Source organism: Aplidium turbinatum, chromosome 16, assembly GCF_918807975.1.
Source record: "Aplidium turbinatum chromosome 16, kaAplTurb1.1, whole genome shotgun sequence".
NCBI lineage: Eukaryota > Metazoa > Chordata > Ascidiacea > Aplousobranchia > Polyclinidae > Aplidium > Aplidium turbinatum.
Window position 1 is genome coordinate 10,723,016 of NC_137487.1, and position 15,958 is coordinate 10,738,973.

Here is a 15,958-nt window from a genome sequence, read left to right on the forward strand (position 1 = left end):
CGTCAGGTTGGTGAAGATCAGCAGTTCGGTACAATTGACGAAATCAGCTTCAGTTCAAAGATGGTCAAGCTTTGATGCCAAATTTGAAAAACGATGTTGTGTGCGACGCGAACACAACAGGTGCGGTAGTTAATTGCGCCGGTGACGTCACGATTTTCCTAATCCACCCGGCAGGACTGAGCAACTGTTAAAGCACGCCAACTTGAAGAAATCACTCGGTTTCCAATGACTGCTTCGCAGCAATGAAGTTTATACGGTTTTTCTGTCAAGAAATAACACAACATAAGACACTAGTCACAATTCAGCAAGCACAACAGTCGAACTGATAAACGTACCAAATTTGTTGACAAACAGTTCTCAATCCACTGTACGGTACACAAGTTCCACAGGTTGGCCAATGACGCACTGAATAAATAAATTCGCGATGTTACCTTACACAATTATTACGTAGGCTACCGTACCGTACAACCATAACGCTAGGTCAATAATCATTAAAAAACAAAGAAACGTGGCAATTCACTTGGCCTAGTTAAGATCGGTTTACGAGAATTAATTTCCATTAGGCTGACAAATTATTGGTCAATAATTCAGTAGTAAACATAAATCCACAATTCACGACACAAATCAATCAATCATACAATTCAGAATAATGAACGTACCGGTAGTATGACCGGATCAGTAATGCCAAATGATGCACTTGTACGCGAAGGATTCTATAGTGATTGACTCTGCAATATTTAAGTTTGAAGTATTAGCCTAACAACAATTTACGCACATCAGAGATACGTTACGTTTGTTTACGGTAGACAGTCAACATTCAGTTATACAAGACATTATTACATCACAAATAAGCTCACCAGTAAGTTGAACTCTGAGAGATATTGAGCTGCAAATATGGAATCAGACAGCTTACACGAAAAATAGGGATCAGTGACGTCATGCGTATCTCATAGTGGCTGCTTTTGGTTTCAGGCGAAAGGAATACAGCCTCTACGCATGAGTGATTTTCGGGCTTGTAACTATAGGCTACTGAGTACGCTGAAAATAAAGCTGGTTCTCTTACCAAAAAAAACATAGATTCTACAATAAGACATGCAATTCCAAAGGGTACATTAACCAACCAGTACTGAAACAGCACAAGTGTTTTTTAAATTCTTTGGGTCAATAGACTGACATCACAAGTTCAGAGCAAACATACTTGTGTTCTTCAAGAATGGACTAGCTTAATTTATAGGCTAATTATTTGCTCTTTACTAGTGCACCAGTCCAATGCATGTCGTAAATGCTTACAGATGACATTGACAATAAGTTTTTGTGCTCAGTCTAAAAAAGCAGCCAACATTCTAAACTAGTCCCAGTTTGATTGATTGATTGAATCTTTATCCTCGGACTGGGAAAGTCCGAAGATTTTGTTTTGGAAATGCTCTCAGAGCGCACCAAATTGGAAGTGTTTTTCAAAAATTTCTGGGGGAGGCCCCCCAGACCCCCCGCTGGAAGTGTTGCCTTCGGCAACACGCCTTCGGGCTTCGCCCGACGGTTACACCCCTCGTGCCTACTACCTTGCTGCAGCATATTTCCAAGTTGCTTTCCCAATGGTTTAAGCCACCGAACGTCACTGGGGATCACCCTAACAATTGTCAAACTTAAGTCCTGTAGAAATACATAACAGAGAAGCAGCTAACAAAGCATAAACATCACTCAATCAATTTTCATTCACAAACTACAGTAGCTAACAAGTTCGGCTGGCTGGCAAACTAGCAGCAAAAACGAAAACGTCTCGAAAGTTCTATATACAATCTCGTGGTGAGTGTTGCCATTTGCAAACAGCGATAACATAACAATGAAGGGAAACGACGCTAGGTGGCGAATACACAAATCAACGGGAGTAATGCAGAAAAACGAAAGGTTGGCCTATCAAGGACCTGTTGAAAATCTAACATGTAATATAAAACAATGTAAAACATTTTTGAAGCCTATCCATTAAAAACAGCTAAAAAAGGTGGGCTAAACAATAAAAGGTCATAAAAATAGAGACAGTTTTTTATATTTAAATTAATTAATCTTCGAAAATATGTCACATAGCCTATAGCCAGGGATCGCCAACTCGGTTGGATATCTGAGAAGCGCAGGTAAAAATGTTGCCAAATATTTTTTAAAACTTTAGAAAAACTAATTTTTTGGCATTTTTAAAGAGTAGTGGTCGCCCAAAGCTTGTCCGTTGATTTACGGGCAAGTTTTGGGCAACTACTACTTTGAAAATGCCAAAATAATATTTTTCTAAAAATTAAAAAAACATCTGGCAACACTTTTACACTCCGCTTGTCAGATATCCAGCCGAGTTGGCGATCTCTATACTATGAATCTCTGCCTATAGCTAATAAACATTTTGAAAAATCTGTGGATAAAGTTAGAAATTGCACATGGGTTCTAAACATTCTACAGAGATCTGCCATTTACTGTATTCTGGAATGATTTATTTCACGCAGGCAGGTGATAGACAAAAGTATATTTTAGTTCATAAAATGAAACTTCCTAAGTCTACGGTGCTGCATCTGTCGTGCTCTCTAACCTGTAAAATAAAGCTATTAAAATTGTATCGTTTATAATCGAAAACATTAAGTTTTCTGGTATGTTTATATATGGACCCGACTAACCATTGTGTTGTGCCGCATCAAAGAGCCTTTCTTTTCTCGAATGGAGGATGAGAATATTAGGTAGAGAAATCGCCAATCGGTTTGATTTTACCGCTACACTGTTTTACTTTTATAATGGTTTTCACTCTAATCAGTCATCAAGATTTTTAAAATTTGATGATAATGTTTTGTTAATTTTAGCCCAGCTGCAATTTGCTAAAACAACAACTTAGTAAAAGTCTTTCGAAATGAAATGATTCACAAAGTTAATCTGTTTTATCTCATGTCTTTCCGTGTTGAAATGTAACAAAAGGTCTAAAAAGGAGTTTTGAGAAATTAAATATAGCAGAAAAACAAACAATGCTCACATACAAGATGATCGTATCGCAAAGGAAAAGAATCTTTCTGCTAAACTCTGTGTTTTTTAAGTGTTATACATATTTGTGTTTCTACTCATCAATATCAATTCAACCATCTTATTTTAGAGTGTTTTTGGTCTGTGCTTTAGTAAGCTTACAGACCGGTTTAGAAAATTACATGAGAAATACTTGAAACATGCAATACTGCTTAAGACTTTCGTCAAGCAAACTAATTTAAAGTTGTAGGCCTACGAGGACATCTTCAGCGACAGTAGATATTACGAGATTTTCAACCAGTCCAAGGTTGTGCTTGATGGGGAAAGGTCTAGATTCAAATAAGAAAAAGGAAAAAAGAATATTTTTTGTGTTTACCGCTAGGACCATTAAGTTTATGGCTTGAAGGTCTACCACAGCAATCAGCCAAAGCAAAATCCTGGTCTCAGATAAATCTCATTAACCATAATGAACCAACCACCCGTATAAACAACAAATTCCAGTAGTTTTTTTTTCGCTTTTTTACACTGAACGTAGGGCTTCTTGCTCATTGTTTCCTTAAATTTTCTTGTGTTCATCTGCAAACATGTCATGTGCCTTGGTTAATGGATAGGCTACGTAACTGTCGTCTTTCCTCCGTCCGTGTCGAACGGACGCCCTTTTGAGCGTCCATCGTGAGTTCTCATTACTTGGTCACGCAACCAAGAACCACATTAGCGTTTTTTCTGTTATTTAAAATTTGTAGAAACAATAATAGACAACACAAAAACACAACGGCACAGATAGACAACCATTCTAGTATCCGCAAGGTTTTTTTCAGAACTGAATAACAAAAAGTATGACTATAGCGCCTACCTTTGTGGAACTAAAATAAATATCTTCTCGTCAGGTGGCACTATTAAGCTTATTAACAACAAACTTTCTTCTTAAAATTCCATCACATAATAACAATATACAAACAAATGACTCAAGCCACGAAAGAAAGTAACAATGAGCCACTTGATAGTTATCCTGATTATTATGACGAATCCAACAAAGCTGTGATAATTTGTTTTGTTAAAGCGTGAAATAGACGCCTAACATAGATTTTGTGATGCGATTAAACACAGACTGCCCTTGGATACATTTTGCACGTTTTCAATGAGTTAGCCTATGTGACACAAACGTTAGCAAAAAAGATCATCCAAGATGACTTTTAACAGTGTTAAGGAGGGCTGTGACATGAGTCGGTTAAAATTTCAGCCTTTTTGGAGTCTGGTTTGGTCTCTATCAGGTCCAACCCGACATACTTACCACATAACCTTTTTTTTTTTTTTTCTTTCCTTTTCAAGAAAAACGAATTGTATTCTGAGGACACTCAAACATGTCAAAAGGCTCTTCTTAACATCTATGATTTTAAAGCCCAACAAACCAAAGCAATAGCTTGTTACTTTAACTTAAATCTACTGTTAAACTTAGGCTACTTGCGGAGCTACAGCATTGGGGGTGTTCTAATGAAAACAACTTTTTTCTTTGCTGACCAGTGAAAAGCTTTGACCCTTGGCGTTGACAACATCTTACTGTCATGACACAAGAACCAACACCATGAAATCGTCACAATAGCTCATTGTAGAATAGTTAAGCCTTTCATGACTAAATCTTGAAAAATACTGGTCAGCGTCACGGAAATGTAGTTGTCAGTTTTTTGCTCACGTCACTAATTGCGTTTAAGGTCAATGCGGTAAAGTAAGCATAGAAAGTTACATCACTCGTGTTGCATATATGGTAACCTACCAAGCTAGCGTGATGTTTTTCAATTTCAATTTACGCATGCTTCCACTTCATCGTTTAAATTTCCAGTTTTTGCTGGTATAAAATCACCAATAAGTACACAAAAGTTTAAGTAAAATGACTTGAATGGAGGCCAACTGTTGTTGAGCCTGTGATGTGACTAAACTAACAAAGACCTGGCTTGATGCCTTTGTTGCATTACTATCTTGCTCTTTCATTTGTTGCTGCTTTGCTATAATTCCATAGTATTTTTACAATCAATTCACATTTAGGAAACTTCTTGAAGCAAGTTTCGACATTAGCATTTTTTTGCCTACTCATCATCACTAAATTGTTTGTGTTTTGAAAGCTGGATTGATTGACGTGACTCACAAGCATGGCTTGTCAACAGCAAGTGTCGTCTCTATTAAATGCCGCATCATAACAACAAGTAGGCTACAGTTGCAGCATAAATTTTTAGTAATATTATTCACATTTCACAAGCAGTATGCACAACTGAGACAAATGCATAATGTAGGCCTATTGATAGTTAAAGCGTGTACCAAGCCCACAGTTCTGGCTACAAGTGGTGCCCTGAGAGCGTTTATTACCCCAGTGACGTAGTAGAAAGAATATTTCACGGAAAAAAAAGTAACTGTCGCACGGCAAATGTTATTCAACACGAATCACAATGAAAACGTTGTAGTCTAATAGTATAGTATAAAACGCATTTTTTGGAAGGGTAAGATAAAATTCTGCGAGGACAATTGCTCAATTTATCAAAGCCTGCATCGGCCATGACACATAGACTGACCACGACGACTGTCAAAATAAGAGAATAATTATCTTGAAGAGAAAGTACAATCTTTAATGCATGAGTGCACTGATGAGATCATCGCATTGGCCTGTGAACAGCGACTGAAGTGTGCGGGTTCCCAAGAGTAAATAGTTTCTTTCCAAAAGTGACAAAAGAATCACTAAACTGCTAACAAAACCATAACCTTGTCCAGGTTTGTTTATCATTTACGGCATTTTTAGTCTACTTCACACTGTCTGGTTTCATGTTTATGGCTGAAACAAACTGACATGGGCAGTGGAAAAGGGTTCTTTACACGTTAAACCTGTGAAATCTAGTGGCAGAGCATATGTTTTGATTCAAAAATACTAAATTTGACAGGATTTGCATCAAAATTGTTGCCAAAAAAACCCTTTTACAACGCACGCTGTGATTATGTGTTGCAGTTTTTCTCGTGGCCACATTGAGTTATAAAAGACAGACCGTGGAGTAAAGCACGATTCCTTTAGTTTAAAACCTTCTACTCTACGAAATGTGTTTTAGCTATACGCAGTTTACGCTCCTCTCTAATTGACATAAGTCTCTAGTTATGCCATTAGATGTCTAAAACCTATTATCGTGTCGATATTTTCTTGAACAGTCGACCACTTAGGGACTAACCTGTTGGCTGACACCACAAGTACAACGATTCACTTCGTGAATCGATTTTATGTCTTTGAGCAGCAAATGTTGGTTTGACGAAGGCCACCTTATGTTATTTGCCAGGATATGGACAACAAGAAATAATTAGCTGTATCAAAATAGGTTTTGAGTTTCGTTTCGCATGGCACACAGCATTAAAATCACGATCTGTCAACGAAACAGTATAGCTCAAATGACCTTGATGGTATGCTCAGTGATTGCTTTGTTTTGGTATTGAGAACTACAAACAGGGTGTTTGAATTCGACGTGCTTCAATATGTGAGAAGTAGGCTATCGATAGTCTATCATCATTTTAAATTTAACTTAATGTAGGCTTTAGTTCACGTGTAAAAAAGGATGAACGCAGGGGCGCCGGAAGCGCGGGGAGGGGGCAGATGCTCCCCCTGCCTTTAATTTTTCTGTAGATGGAGGGACAGGGGGCCAATGGTGTCCTTTTTAGGTCATGTAAGCTACTGCACATTTTGCAATATGACAATTTCCGCTATTCGCTTTTGGCCTAATTATAATCTTTCATTTTTGCTTCAAAATAATATTAACGGCACAAAATTTTGCAACACAGTAGGTTACATCATTATAACATAGCATGATGCTCTTCTTTGTATACGGGACACTTGTAGGCTATTATTACTCAATAGTGAGCCGATAGATGAGCATTATCGCTATATCTTATCTTGAAACTTTAAAAAAAATTGGCTTTTCAGTAAACGAAAGTGCCCTTTTTTCATAATTTTGCCCCCCCTCCGGTCAAAAATCGTTCCGGCGCCCCTGGATGAACGGTAAACTCTCAAAACATATGCAAATATATTCTTAAAAATTTCTCTAACCTCTAGGCCTACACCTAAACGATAACAAGTTGTACAAGCTTGCAGTTAAATAACAGTCTGTGTTCAAAAGAACAAACTATCACAGCCCGTAACGTAGCCCTATAGAACCTATATCGAAACAACAAAGATCTACTTTAATTTGTTCTATGAGAAACTAACATTGAGTTGCCCATTTCATTTGTCTAAAGTAAGTGCATATTTTTACAATTTCAGTCAATTATGTTTGAGCGTGATATTTACATAAACAAAATGAAAACGTTTACTTGAATCAAAAATATAAGCTTGAAATCCCAATCTTTTCGATATGGGAACGTTCAAATATTACGTAACGCCTTCGAGGGGGAGGGGGGGGGGGGTTTATGCAAAGCGTTACGTTAGCGTCACATCGGGGGGAGGGGGTTCAAGCAAAACGTTACGTAACGCTTTCGAGTACGGAATGGTAGTTTTTTGTGCTGAATTCGTAGTGAAAAAGCGTTACATGGGGGAGGGGGGGGATTGAAAAAAGCGTTACGTTGGCGTTACATGGGGAGGGGGGGTCAAAAATTCGGAAAAAAAGCGTTACGTAATATTTGAACGTTCCCTATCGTAATTCGGTGGTTTTTTTTCTGACGCTTGTTTTCCTTACTATCGTCATTTGGTTTACGCTGATGAAGTTTTGCTTCATCAAGCCAATAAAACGTAGCCTACTTATTTTTCGATTAGTCACTTTCAATCAGCCAGTTCACTTCGGCAAAGAGTGCATAAAATGCTAATAAATACGCCACAATTGAATTGCGCAGTAGCCCATAATGGCCGACTAATGCACTGCGGTAGTCTATGGACTAAGGTCATAACAACCATCCACATATACTAACCTAGTTTCAATGGATAGCCTCACGGCTTTTAAAAAAGAGAAAGGCACAAGTTATCAAAAACATATTTCTGTAAGTTATTCAGGCTTTCTACCTTTCGTCCCTAAACAAATTGGGCTAAGTTGAAATACCAAAAATCAAACAAAAACAAATGTCAAATATAAGTTTCTCTGTTGTGAACTTTTTATATTGTAGTTTTGTAATCAATTCCTGACCAGTCTTTAATATCATGAGTCCAAATTCTTGGTGGTAGCCTACGCCCATATTTCGTTTTCCGTTTATTTTATCTTTTAATAGCCTAGTTGTCTTTGAACAATACTATTACGAATCATGTGGTCAAAATATTTAAAGTTTATTGTTTTAATTGTTTGTAGAATTTCATGTTGGTTTGTAGGCTAGCCTATTGTAAATAGTACATCTTCGTTTGGGATTTCATCTTGCCATGGAATTTTAAGCATTCTTCTATAAATCTATATTTCAAAGGCCTCAAGTCGTTGTTCCATTTGCGATGACAATGTCCGCGTTATACTGTAAAGTAACGTCGTCCAGGTATAGCATTTCATAATGCGTTTTTGAGTGTTGATGTAAATTTTGAGTGTTGTTAATGTCTTTTTCATTATAACAAATTTGTTTCTTACTTTTTCTATTGTCTCAATATTTCCGTATCGCATCTGCCGTTTTCAGTGTTAATACTGTGTGCCCTAAATAGGTAAAATTGTGACTTATATGACCTGCATTTCGTCAATAGTGCTAGGCCAAGTGGCGAATCAAGAGGGGGGCGATCGCCTTACATAAAATACAGAAATGTAACTTTATTCACGATTTTTTGCAAGTTCGAATTTTTTTGGACCTACATAAGTTATCATTGTGTTTTGCTGAAATCTCTCCCCCCCCCCCTAAAACTACTTGTTGGATCGGCTGGCACTGTATTATAAAACTGGTACATTTTCATTTCTTGTAATAATCACCGATTTCGTCTTTTGTGATGATTTTCATGTTATAATCTTTTTCAATAGGCTATTGTTTACGCTTTTATTGTTGTTTGACAATAACAATATTAATTTGTTCTCCATTTAACAAGTATTTCATGACATTGCATAACCTTTCCTTTTTAATAATTCAAAATCAAATAGGCCTGGTGAAGACACAATAGCCTATATCTTAAAAGACGCCACATTAATTCCAGATCTAAGTGCAATATCTGGCAATTAGATTAAACTTTGGTAAAAAAGGTTTAATGGGATATTACTTTCTGGTGAAGCGTTAAATGTTTGAAAACCGTAGAAAAATGTTTGTTGCTGATGTAGCTCTCTCTGAGCTTATCTGGTGTATAATTCTTTTTCTTAATGTTTTCCAGCGCTTTATCTAAGAACATACGACTGCATCATAATGTTCGGGTTTATGAATGTTAAATAAGATTTATAACTTACTACGCCTTTATAAGTATCCCAAAGTAGGCTTGCAAGGATAGATTTAACTTTAATGTATCTTTAAAAAGTGGTTGAAGATCTGTGTAAAAAACTTAAGCCACAAACATGTCTTCCTGTACAACTTAAAATCCTTGGCAAAAAACACCACACAAAGCTTGTTAGCAATAAGTTGCTGCAATTAGTGGGAAAATAACACAAAAAAGCCTTTTGTGTACACTTGATGGTTTTATGTCCCTTTTTAAATAAATCTTCTAAGCGTTTCCTCTTTTCAAGGCGCCGTCTCGACAATTAGGTGCTTTTGAATCTTACCAGTTGCTGATTGGCTCACTTGCATAGGTCTTTTTTCTAAAAGACGGTTTCAAACAATTGCCAATAATAATCTGATTAGTGGCCTGAACAAAATGTCTTTTGGAGAAAACAGTCATGATCTGGCAAAACCAGCAGAGATGGTTCTATTTAATAAAGTGCGGTGTCTGTAAACACATTTTGCAATTTAAATGTGAAATTGACACTTAGCATTAAACTGACGAAGAGGCATAGGCTACATGTATATTAGGCTATAGGCAGCCGTTTTGTGGTATACGAATCTAACTTTTAAACCTCTAGGCTACTTTCCATTATGAACCAGCAGAAGTAGGCTACCTATACGTATAGTTTTTAGGCTACGTTTAAAGGGGTTGAATTGCAGCTTCAATAGGCCTACAGTAGGCCTACGCATGCAAAGTTTAAATCACGTGAGTAAATAGAGTAGGCCTATCACTGAAAACATTATCCAGACCATGAGAGAGCAACATAGAACGTTAGTCCTGCCACGACGTTACTCACACTTCTGCTGCCACTCAATTAATTAAGAGTCAGTGATCAAATATAATCTTGCCTGTCACTACTCATTAAGGCTTAAGATTCTTTCAAAGGCAGTTGAATATCCTTCGAAGGAGCACAAGTCTCCCATGTGTAGGCTACTGCAGGGTATTTTTTTCATACCCTGTTGACGTGTCTTCCTTTCTCTTCAGTAGCATAAGATTTAATAGACACTCAAGGCACAATTTAGGCCTATAGGTTAAAGGTGAAATCAACTGTTGTTGAAAGTTTTTAATTACGATGCATTTGTTAATTATCTAAAATAACCACCAACGCCTATCCCAACCAGCCGATCAGTATATTTTTACATTAGTTTTACTTTTAAAGACGTTGAATCTACGCAAAAAGACTGATTTTCTTGCTGGCTAGACCACGATATAAACGTTTGTTTTGTGATTAATATTGAGAATCCGGCTTTGCACAAACTAGTTTTTGAGAAATAGTTTTTTACCACTTTTAACTTTCGTTTAGAGCAAAGCTGTTGCCTCTCCTTTCTATCGACGGTTTAGAATGCTTGCTTCATACAGTAGGACAAGCTGTAGCAAAAAAATCAAAAAATCTCTCAAAATTAAACAATAAACAGATTGTAAATGTATATGTGATGTCGCTTAATTTCGATAAGTATTTTTTACAACTACTAGGCAATATAGTTTTAGTTTGCTTTTACGTTTTTTAATGCACTTTAATATTGAACACATTTTCACAAAAACTCTCACTGTAGTTGTTTGCAAGATTACGACGCCCCGCAATTAATCACTTCTAGGTTGTTGCTTGTCAGAACCTGTCACCTTGACACACCAAGCTTAAATATGGTAGCGGAAGACAGTGAATAACGAGCATTGCACACGTAAACATTAGCAAAGTCCCTACGCTGCAACGATTACATAGTTTTACATTGATTCAACCTCTTTACTTGAGTTGAGAAGTGTGACAAGGAAAAATGTGAAGCACATGTAGTCACGAAAGCAACATATTTGAAATGACGCCCCTTGACAATGAACTAACTTACATTTTAAAAAATAAACAAAAAACATTTGACAAATAGTTTGCTTGAAAACAAAATTAATACAACAACGTTACTGACCTACGTGAAATATACGCATGTCAATCGACTAATAAGTGTTAGACAACAACAAGAATCACAATCCATTCAAGCCATAATGACACCCAACTATGTCGTGAGCTCCTCGACTTACCATTTAAGGCCATGCTTAACCAGTGGGCATTTCTTTCTAATAAACACACCAACAAACAAGCAAATAATAAGCCGGTCAACTCCCGATAATCAAGCATGGCGTTTTTGAAAGTCATGTCCTTCGCCTTGGTTACATAAGTTTACCTCTTGTCATGCAGATGTTTTCATTGATTTTAGATGAAATATATTTCATTTTTTAACCATTATGCATACATTTGTTGACATGAGCTGGGTCCTGGCATGTCCTGGATAATTAAGATCCTGAGAACTATCGTCGTTACTGCAGCCTACAGTGTGACAATGCAATATTTTTGAAACGCGCAACCACTTTGTACAATAACTTTTTAATCTTCAACGCATTCTTTGCGATGCGACAAATTGAAGCAGGTTGCATACAACGAACCCTTGATATTAGTTAAACGACGTACAGGTGATCAAATTTTTTAAACAATTAGGTTTCTTTTCAATTTGGTTTTAAGCAATTGAAATAAATCACCAGCTAAGTTATTGAAATAGCCTGTAGGCTATGTATTAATTTTGTTTTCAATAAATTGCAAAACGCTTGTACATTTTGATGAAAACTTATTTGCTTGTGGAATCAATGATTCATATTTTGTGAGTTTTTTTCTTAGTAGCCAATTGTGTTTCAAAACATAAGTCTGACCTGGAAATGAGTTAAATTGCACACCTGACAAAGAAAATTTTTGTAAAACTAGGAAAGAAACAAAACGCTGTCAAAATATCACGTCGTTATTGCCTTGAAGCAAGCAAGAAGAACATAACGTAGTAGGTTTGGCAACAAGACTGGGATTATTACAAGCAAAATCACAATGCTACCTCTTTGTTATATGATTGATTTACGGCATTTATCCAGTGTTTGTGCAAAAAGATCAATCCATCTGATTTTTTGCATTGTAGGCTACTCTTATCCAAAATTTCAATCAAAAGGTTTGCACTGTTCTTTTTATTCTGTACTTGCGACTATTGAAACAACTCTGTACTTCAAATTCCAGGTCCATAAAAAGTTACAATATCAGTTTTATCAACAAAAAAAAAACAATTGTGATTTTATTTTCAAATCTAGCATTAACAAGAAAATAATTTATATTTACCGACATTGTAATAGAGAAAAATAGAAATCGTTTCAATCAATGAAAATGATTAATAAAAAGAAAGATTTCCTTGTGAACAAAACCACAATCTTTTAATTCTTTCTGGTTACAAACAACCGAAGAAACGTCTAACAGCCAAATGCAAATACTATCCACATTTTGAATAAATCATTGCCCAGAAACAAAATCCAGTATTTCGGATTATATCAAAACAAAGCAGCTAACAGTGCAAAGTTGTATTAATCGCATTACATAGATGTGTCGAGGTGTTTACAAAGTCACGCTAAATTAAAAGATTCGCACAAATTGCAGCTTTTGGAACGTGTCATAGCACTGCCACTGAGAGACAAAAATAGTTAACACCTCTTGCCAGTGTGACGTAACGTTCATTTTTACCTTTTTATCACATTGAGGCAGAAAAAGTAGAAAAAATGGCGATTTTCTATAAAAGCGAAGTGATGCACTTCATTCAGCGCATAAACTTGTGACAACATAAGCAGTAGGAAAGAAAAACTGTTGAAATAAAAAACGCTTCGAAGACAGTTTTCAACAATTGATATCAAAAAAATTGTGAAATTTCCAGATTAGATTTTTGATCAGATTAAACGTCCATTAGTGCGGTCAATACTTTTTAGTTGTGTAAAAAAAGAAGAAAAAAAAGATTCATTCGCTATTTGTCTCTTTTTTTTTAATATAAAAAATTAAAATTTTTTGAAAGGGTCTGTTTTTTTTTCGTTTTCTTAATGACTTACTTTACTACAAGAGTACTTTTTGGTTTTTAAATCAATAAGCCGCTGACTTTATAGCGTATTTTGTTCTTTTTAAAGCTGTGCTACAATAAAATGTTTAACGAAAGATTTTTTTGACAAAAGTTTTATTATCTTCGAAAGCAATTCTAATATCGAACCATTTAGCGAACGTCAGTCATCAATCAATCTGGACGCGATGCAAATTAAAAATTGCTTAAAATTAAACTCACTGAATAATTAATTGATGTTTGTTTCAATCATCGTAACCTTATATTCTTCATTTTCAGAAACAAAAATTTTATCAATTGTAAATTAAAAAAATTGTAACTGACACTGTACTGAATGGTTTCCAAGATGCAACTTTTACACTTGGTTTTTACTTTTGTTTTTATATCAACGTCATCTCAAATAGCACAAGGACAACCACAAAAAGGTAAGTTGTATTTCTATTATTATATTTGCTGGTTAAAAATAAGGTAAAGTCTTTGGAAAGACGTAATATAAAAACAATAGCTGCTGCGAGATACTGCTACATTTAAGTACTGATGAACAAAATATAAGATAACTTGTTGGTAGAAATGATACAAGCTAGAGAAAATAAAACATCCGTGCCAACTCCTTGAAGGGTGAAGCAAGGTGGCGCTTCCTTTTCAATAAGTGAATCACCATCAATAAATCAACGTTATCATCACTTGATCTAACCCGCAGGCGATGGTGAGCCGTGATATTGCTTTATTTGCTTGAATGAAGAAACTTGCATAATATTTAGAGAAAAGAACGTACCTAAAATAGCCCTGGTTACAAAACGTGATGACCACAGTAACCAAATTTTGACATTACGTTGCAGGGTCAAGAGCAAAAAAGGTCCCACGGGCTACTTCACAGTATTGTAGGGATCTCAACAGATTTCGTGATGTTTCCATACTGCTGATAAGAATGCATTGTGGTAAGTTTTTAAGCAAAATTTGCTTTTTTGTGATGTAAGCTTGTTCCTTAGAAAGTAATGAAAAATTTGATGTAAACTGTTTTGTTTATTGACCTACGGTTGAAACAGTTTATTTGCTATGAGAAAAACATGCAATCACATTGAAAGATTTAAGAACTTCATTAATACCTTTTTGTGAGTTGGTTTGTACAATACGAAAGTGAATAGAAAACATTAAATCAAAGGCAATTGCTTTAATTGTCAACAAAAAGAGTAAAATGCAACAAACTACAGTACACTGTAAAAATTGTAGGCCATTTATTACTTCCGTTCCAATGAAGGTCTACTCGTTTTCATTTTTTTTATTGTTTTGTTTACTTTTAGATGAAGCTCTAAAGAAAACGTCTTTTCGAGAAACAAGACACGAATCTCCGAGATCCGAGACTCATTCAGCCGTTTTAAGAGAGCCAAGATCCGGGATGGAAAACTACAAGAAAGAACATGGACTTTTAAACAGGCTTGTTCATCTTCTTCGCAAGGAATATCAGTCAAAACGAATTAAAACCGAAAGTAATGACTCAACATCTGGAGGAAGAAGACGAGAAAATAACCACAGCCCGTTATACCTCATAAGAAAATGGAACAAGGAGCACCCAACGGAAGGATGAAGTGACCGAATCAGCTTAAACTGAGAGAATCACATCAATCATTTTATTTTTGCACACTTTGATTTTAAAATTCTTTTATCGTTTTATTTATATTTGAACACCATCTGTGATTTCTTTTATTCCATTGCTATTCGTGAAATTGTTAATTTTATTTATCGTAATGTCTTCATTTTTTCTGATTGACCAACAAACATTCGTAACAAAAAGACTGAGCAACACACAAAAATCTCCCAATTGCCGACTGCCTCGTGCCACACATTGTTATGCAGCCTACATAGACCAAGCTGACAATATCGATGACAAAAAAGCTTGTTATAATATGTATGCCCTATAGGCTACTGTTTGTAACTTAAACTCATGCTGATAATCATAATCTCTATTTTATTGGATTTTTGTTTGTTTAATTTATTTTGTTGCACTGTATTAATATTTAATAATTGTTATTTAAAAGCAAAATGTGAGTCAATGTTGTGTTTATTTCAAGTTATTTCGATTTTCTAAATCGCATTGTTTTTTTGTGCGTGAAACTATTATTATCCTTTATTCGATCGCAATGACAAAAACCCAATAAAACGCCAAAGAATATTTTATGGACAGTTCATGAAAAGCAGATGCGTTTCTTACGCGAAACAATAAATGGCCACTTTAGAGGCAAGACTTTACTTCAGGATCACAAATCTTTATTGTTGAACCCAGAGGAAGCAAGGCCTTCCAATGGCAGCAACATCAGCTTCCACAAGTACGGTCTTGGCGGTTAAGCTCAGATAAGCTTGTTCAAATAGGATTTATTAGATTAATATGACAAAAATGATTTTCTTTAAAGTATTTAAAATTGTAATCGCACAGTTCTTCTTTCGTATGAGACGGATTGTTCCATTTTCAGGGCAGTTGGTGAAAATTCAGTTTAGTGTAGGTTGGTCTAGTGCCGCTATAGGTTACCATGAGTTCCTCTGGTATTAAGTAGACGGGACATTTAAGAATGAAATGATTATCAGTTTGTTCCTCCAGGCCCCATTCGCAGGCAGATGAAGGAGCCAAATCACAGTTGTGCCTACTGGAATGGTAGGGGGCCAACTGCTACTTGAATTCTCAAATTCTATTTAGCTTGAC

General features: G+C 35.8%; 1 protein-coding gene across 1 annotated transcript; it reads left to right on the forward strand.

Moving 5' to 3' along the window:
• The first annotated feature begins 13,597 nt into the window (after positions 1-13,597).
• Positions 13,598-15,361, forward strand: LOC145785199 (uncharacterized). Its single transcript, XM_082596889.1, has 3 exons — positions 13,598-13,688; positions 14,103-14,201; positions 14,565-15,361. The coding sequence occupies exons 1-3, from the start codon at positions 13,598-13,600 to the stop codon at positions 14,846-14,848; spliced, it is 474 nt and encodes a 157-aa protein (XP_082453015.1). The 3' UTR covers positions 14,849-15,361.
• The last annotated feature ends 597 nt before the right edge of the window (positions 15,362-15,958 follow it).

What these genes read in the sequence shown, in the direction of transcription:
- LOC145785199 (XM_082596889.1), top strand. Translation starts at nt 13,598, where the DNA reads ATGGTTTCCAAGATGCAACTTTTACACTTGGTTTTTACTTTTGTTTTT. An exon ending in ACAAGGACAACCACAAAAAG is followed by an intron (nt 13,689 to 14,102) that starts GTAAGTTGTATT and finishes ATTACGTTGCAG; the next exon opens with GGTCAAGAGCAAAAAAGGTC. An exon ending in GCTGATAAGAATGCATTGTG is followed by an intron (nt 14,202 to 14,564) that starts GTAAGTTTTTAA and finishes GTTTACTTTTAG; the next exon opens with ATGAAGCTCTAAAGAAAACG.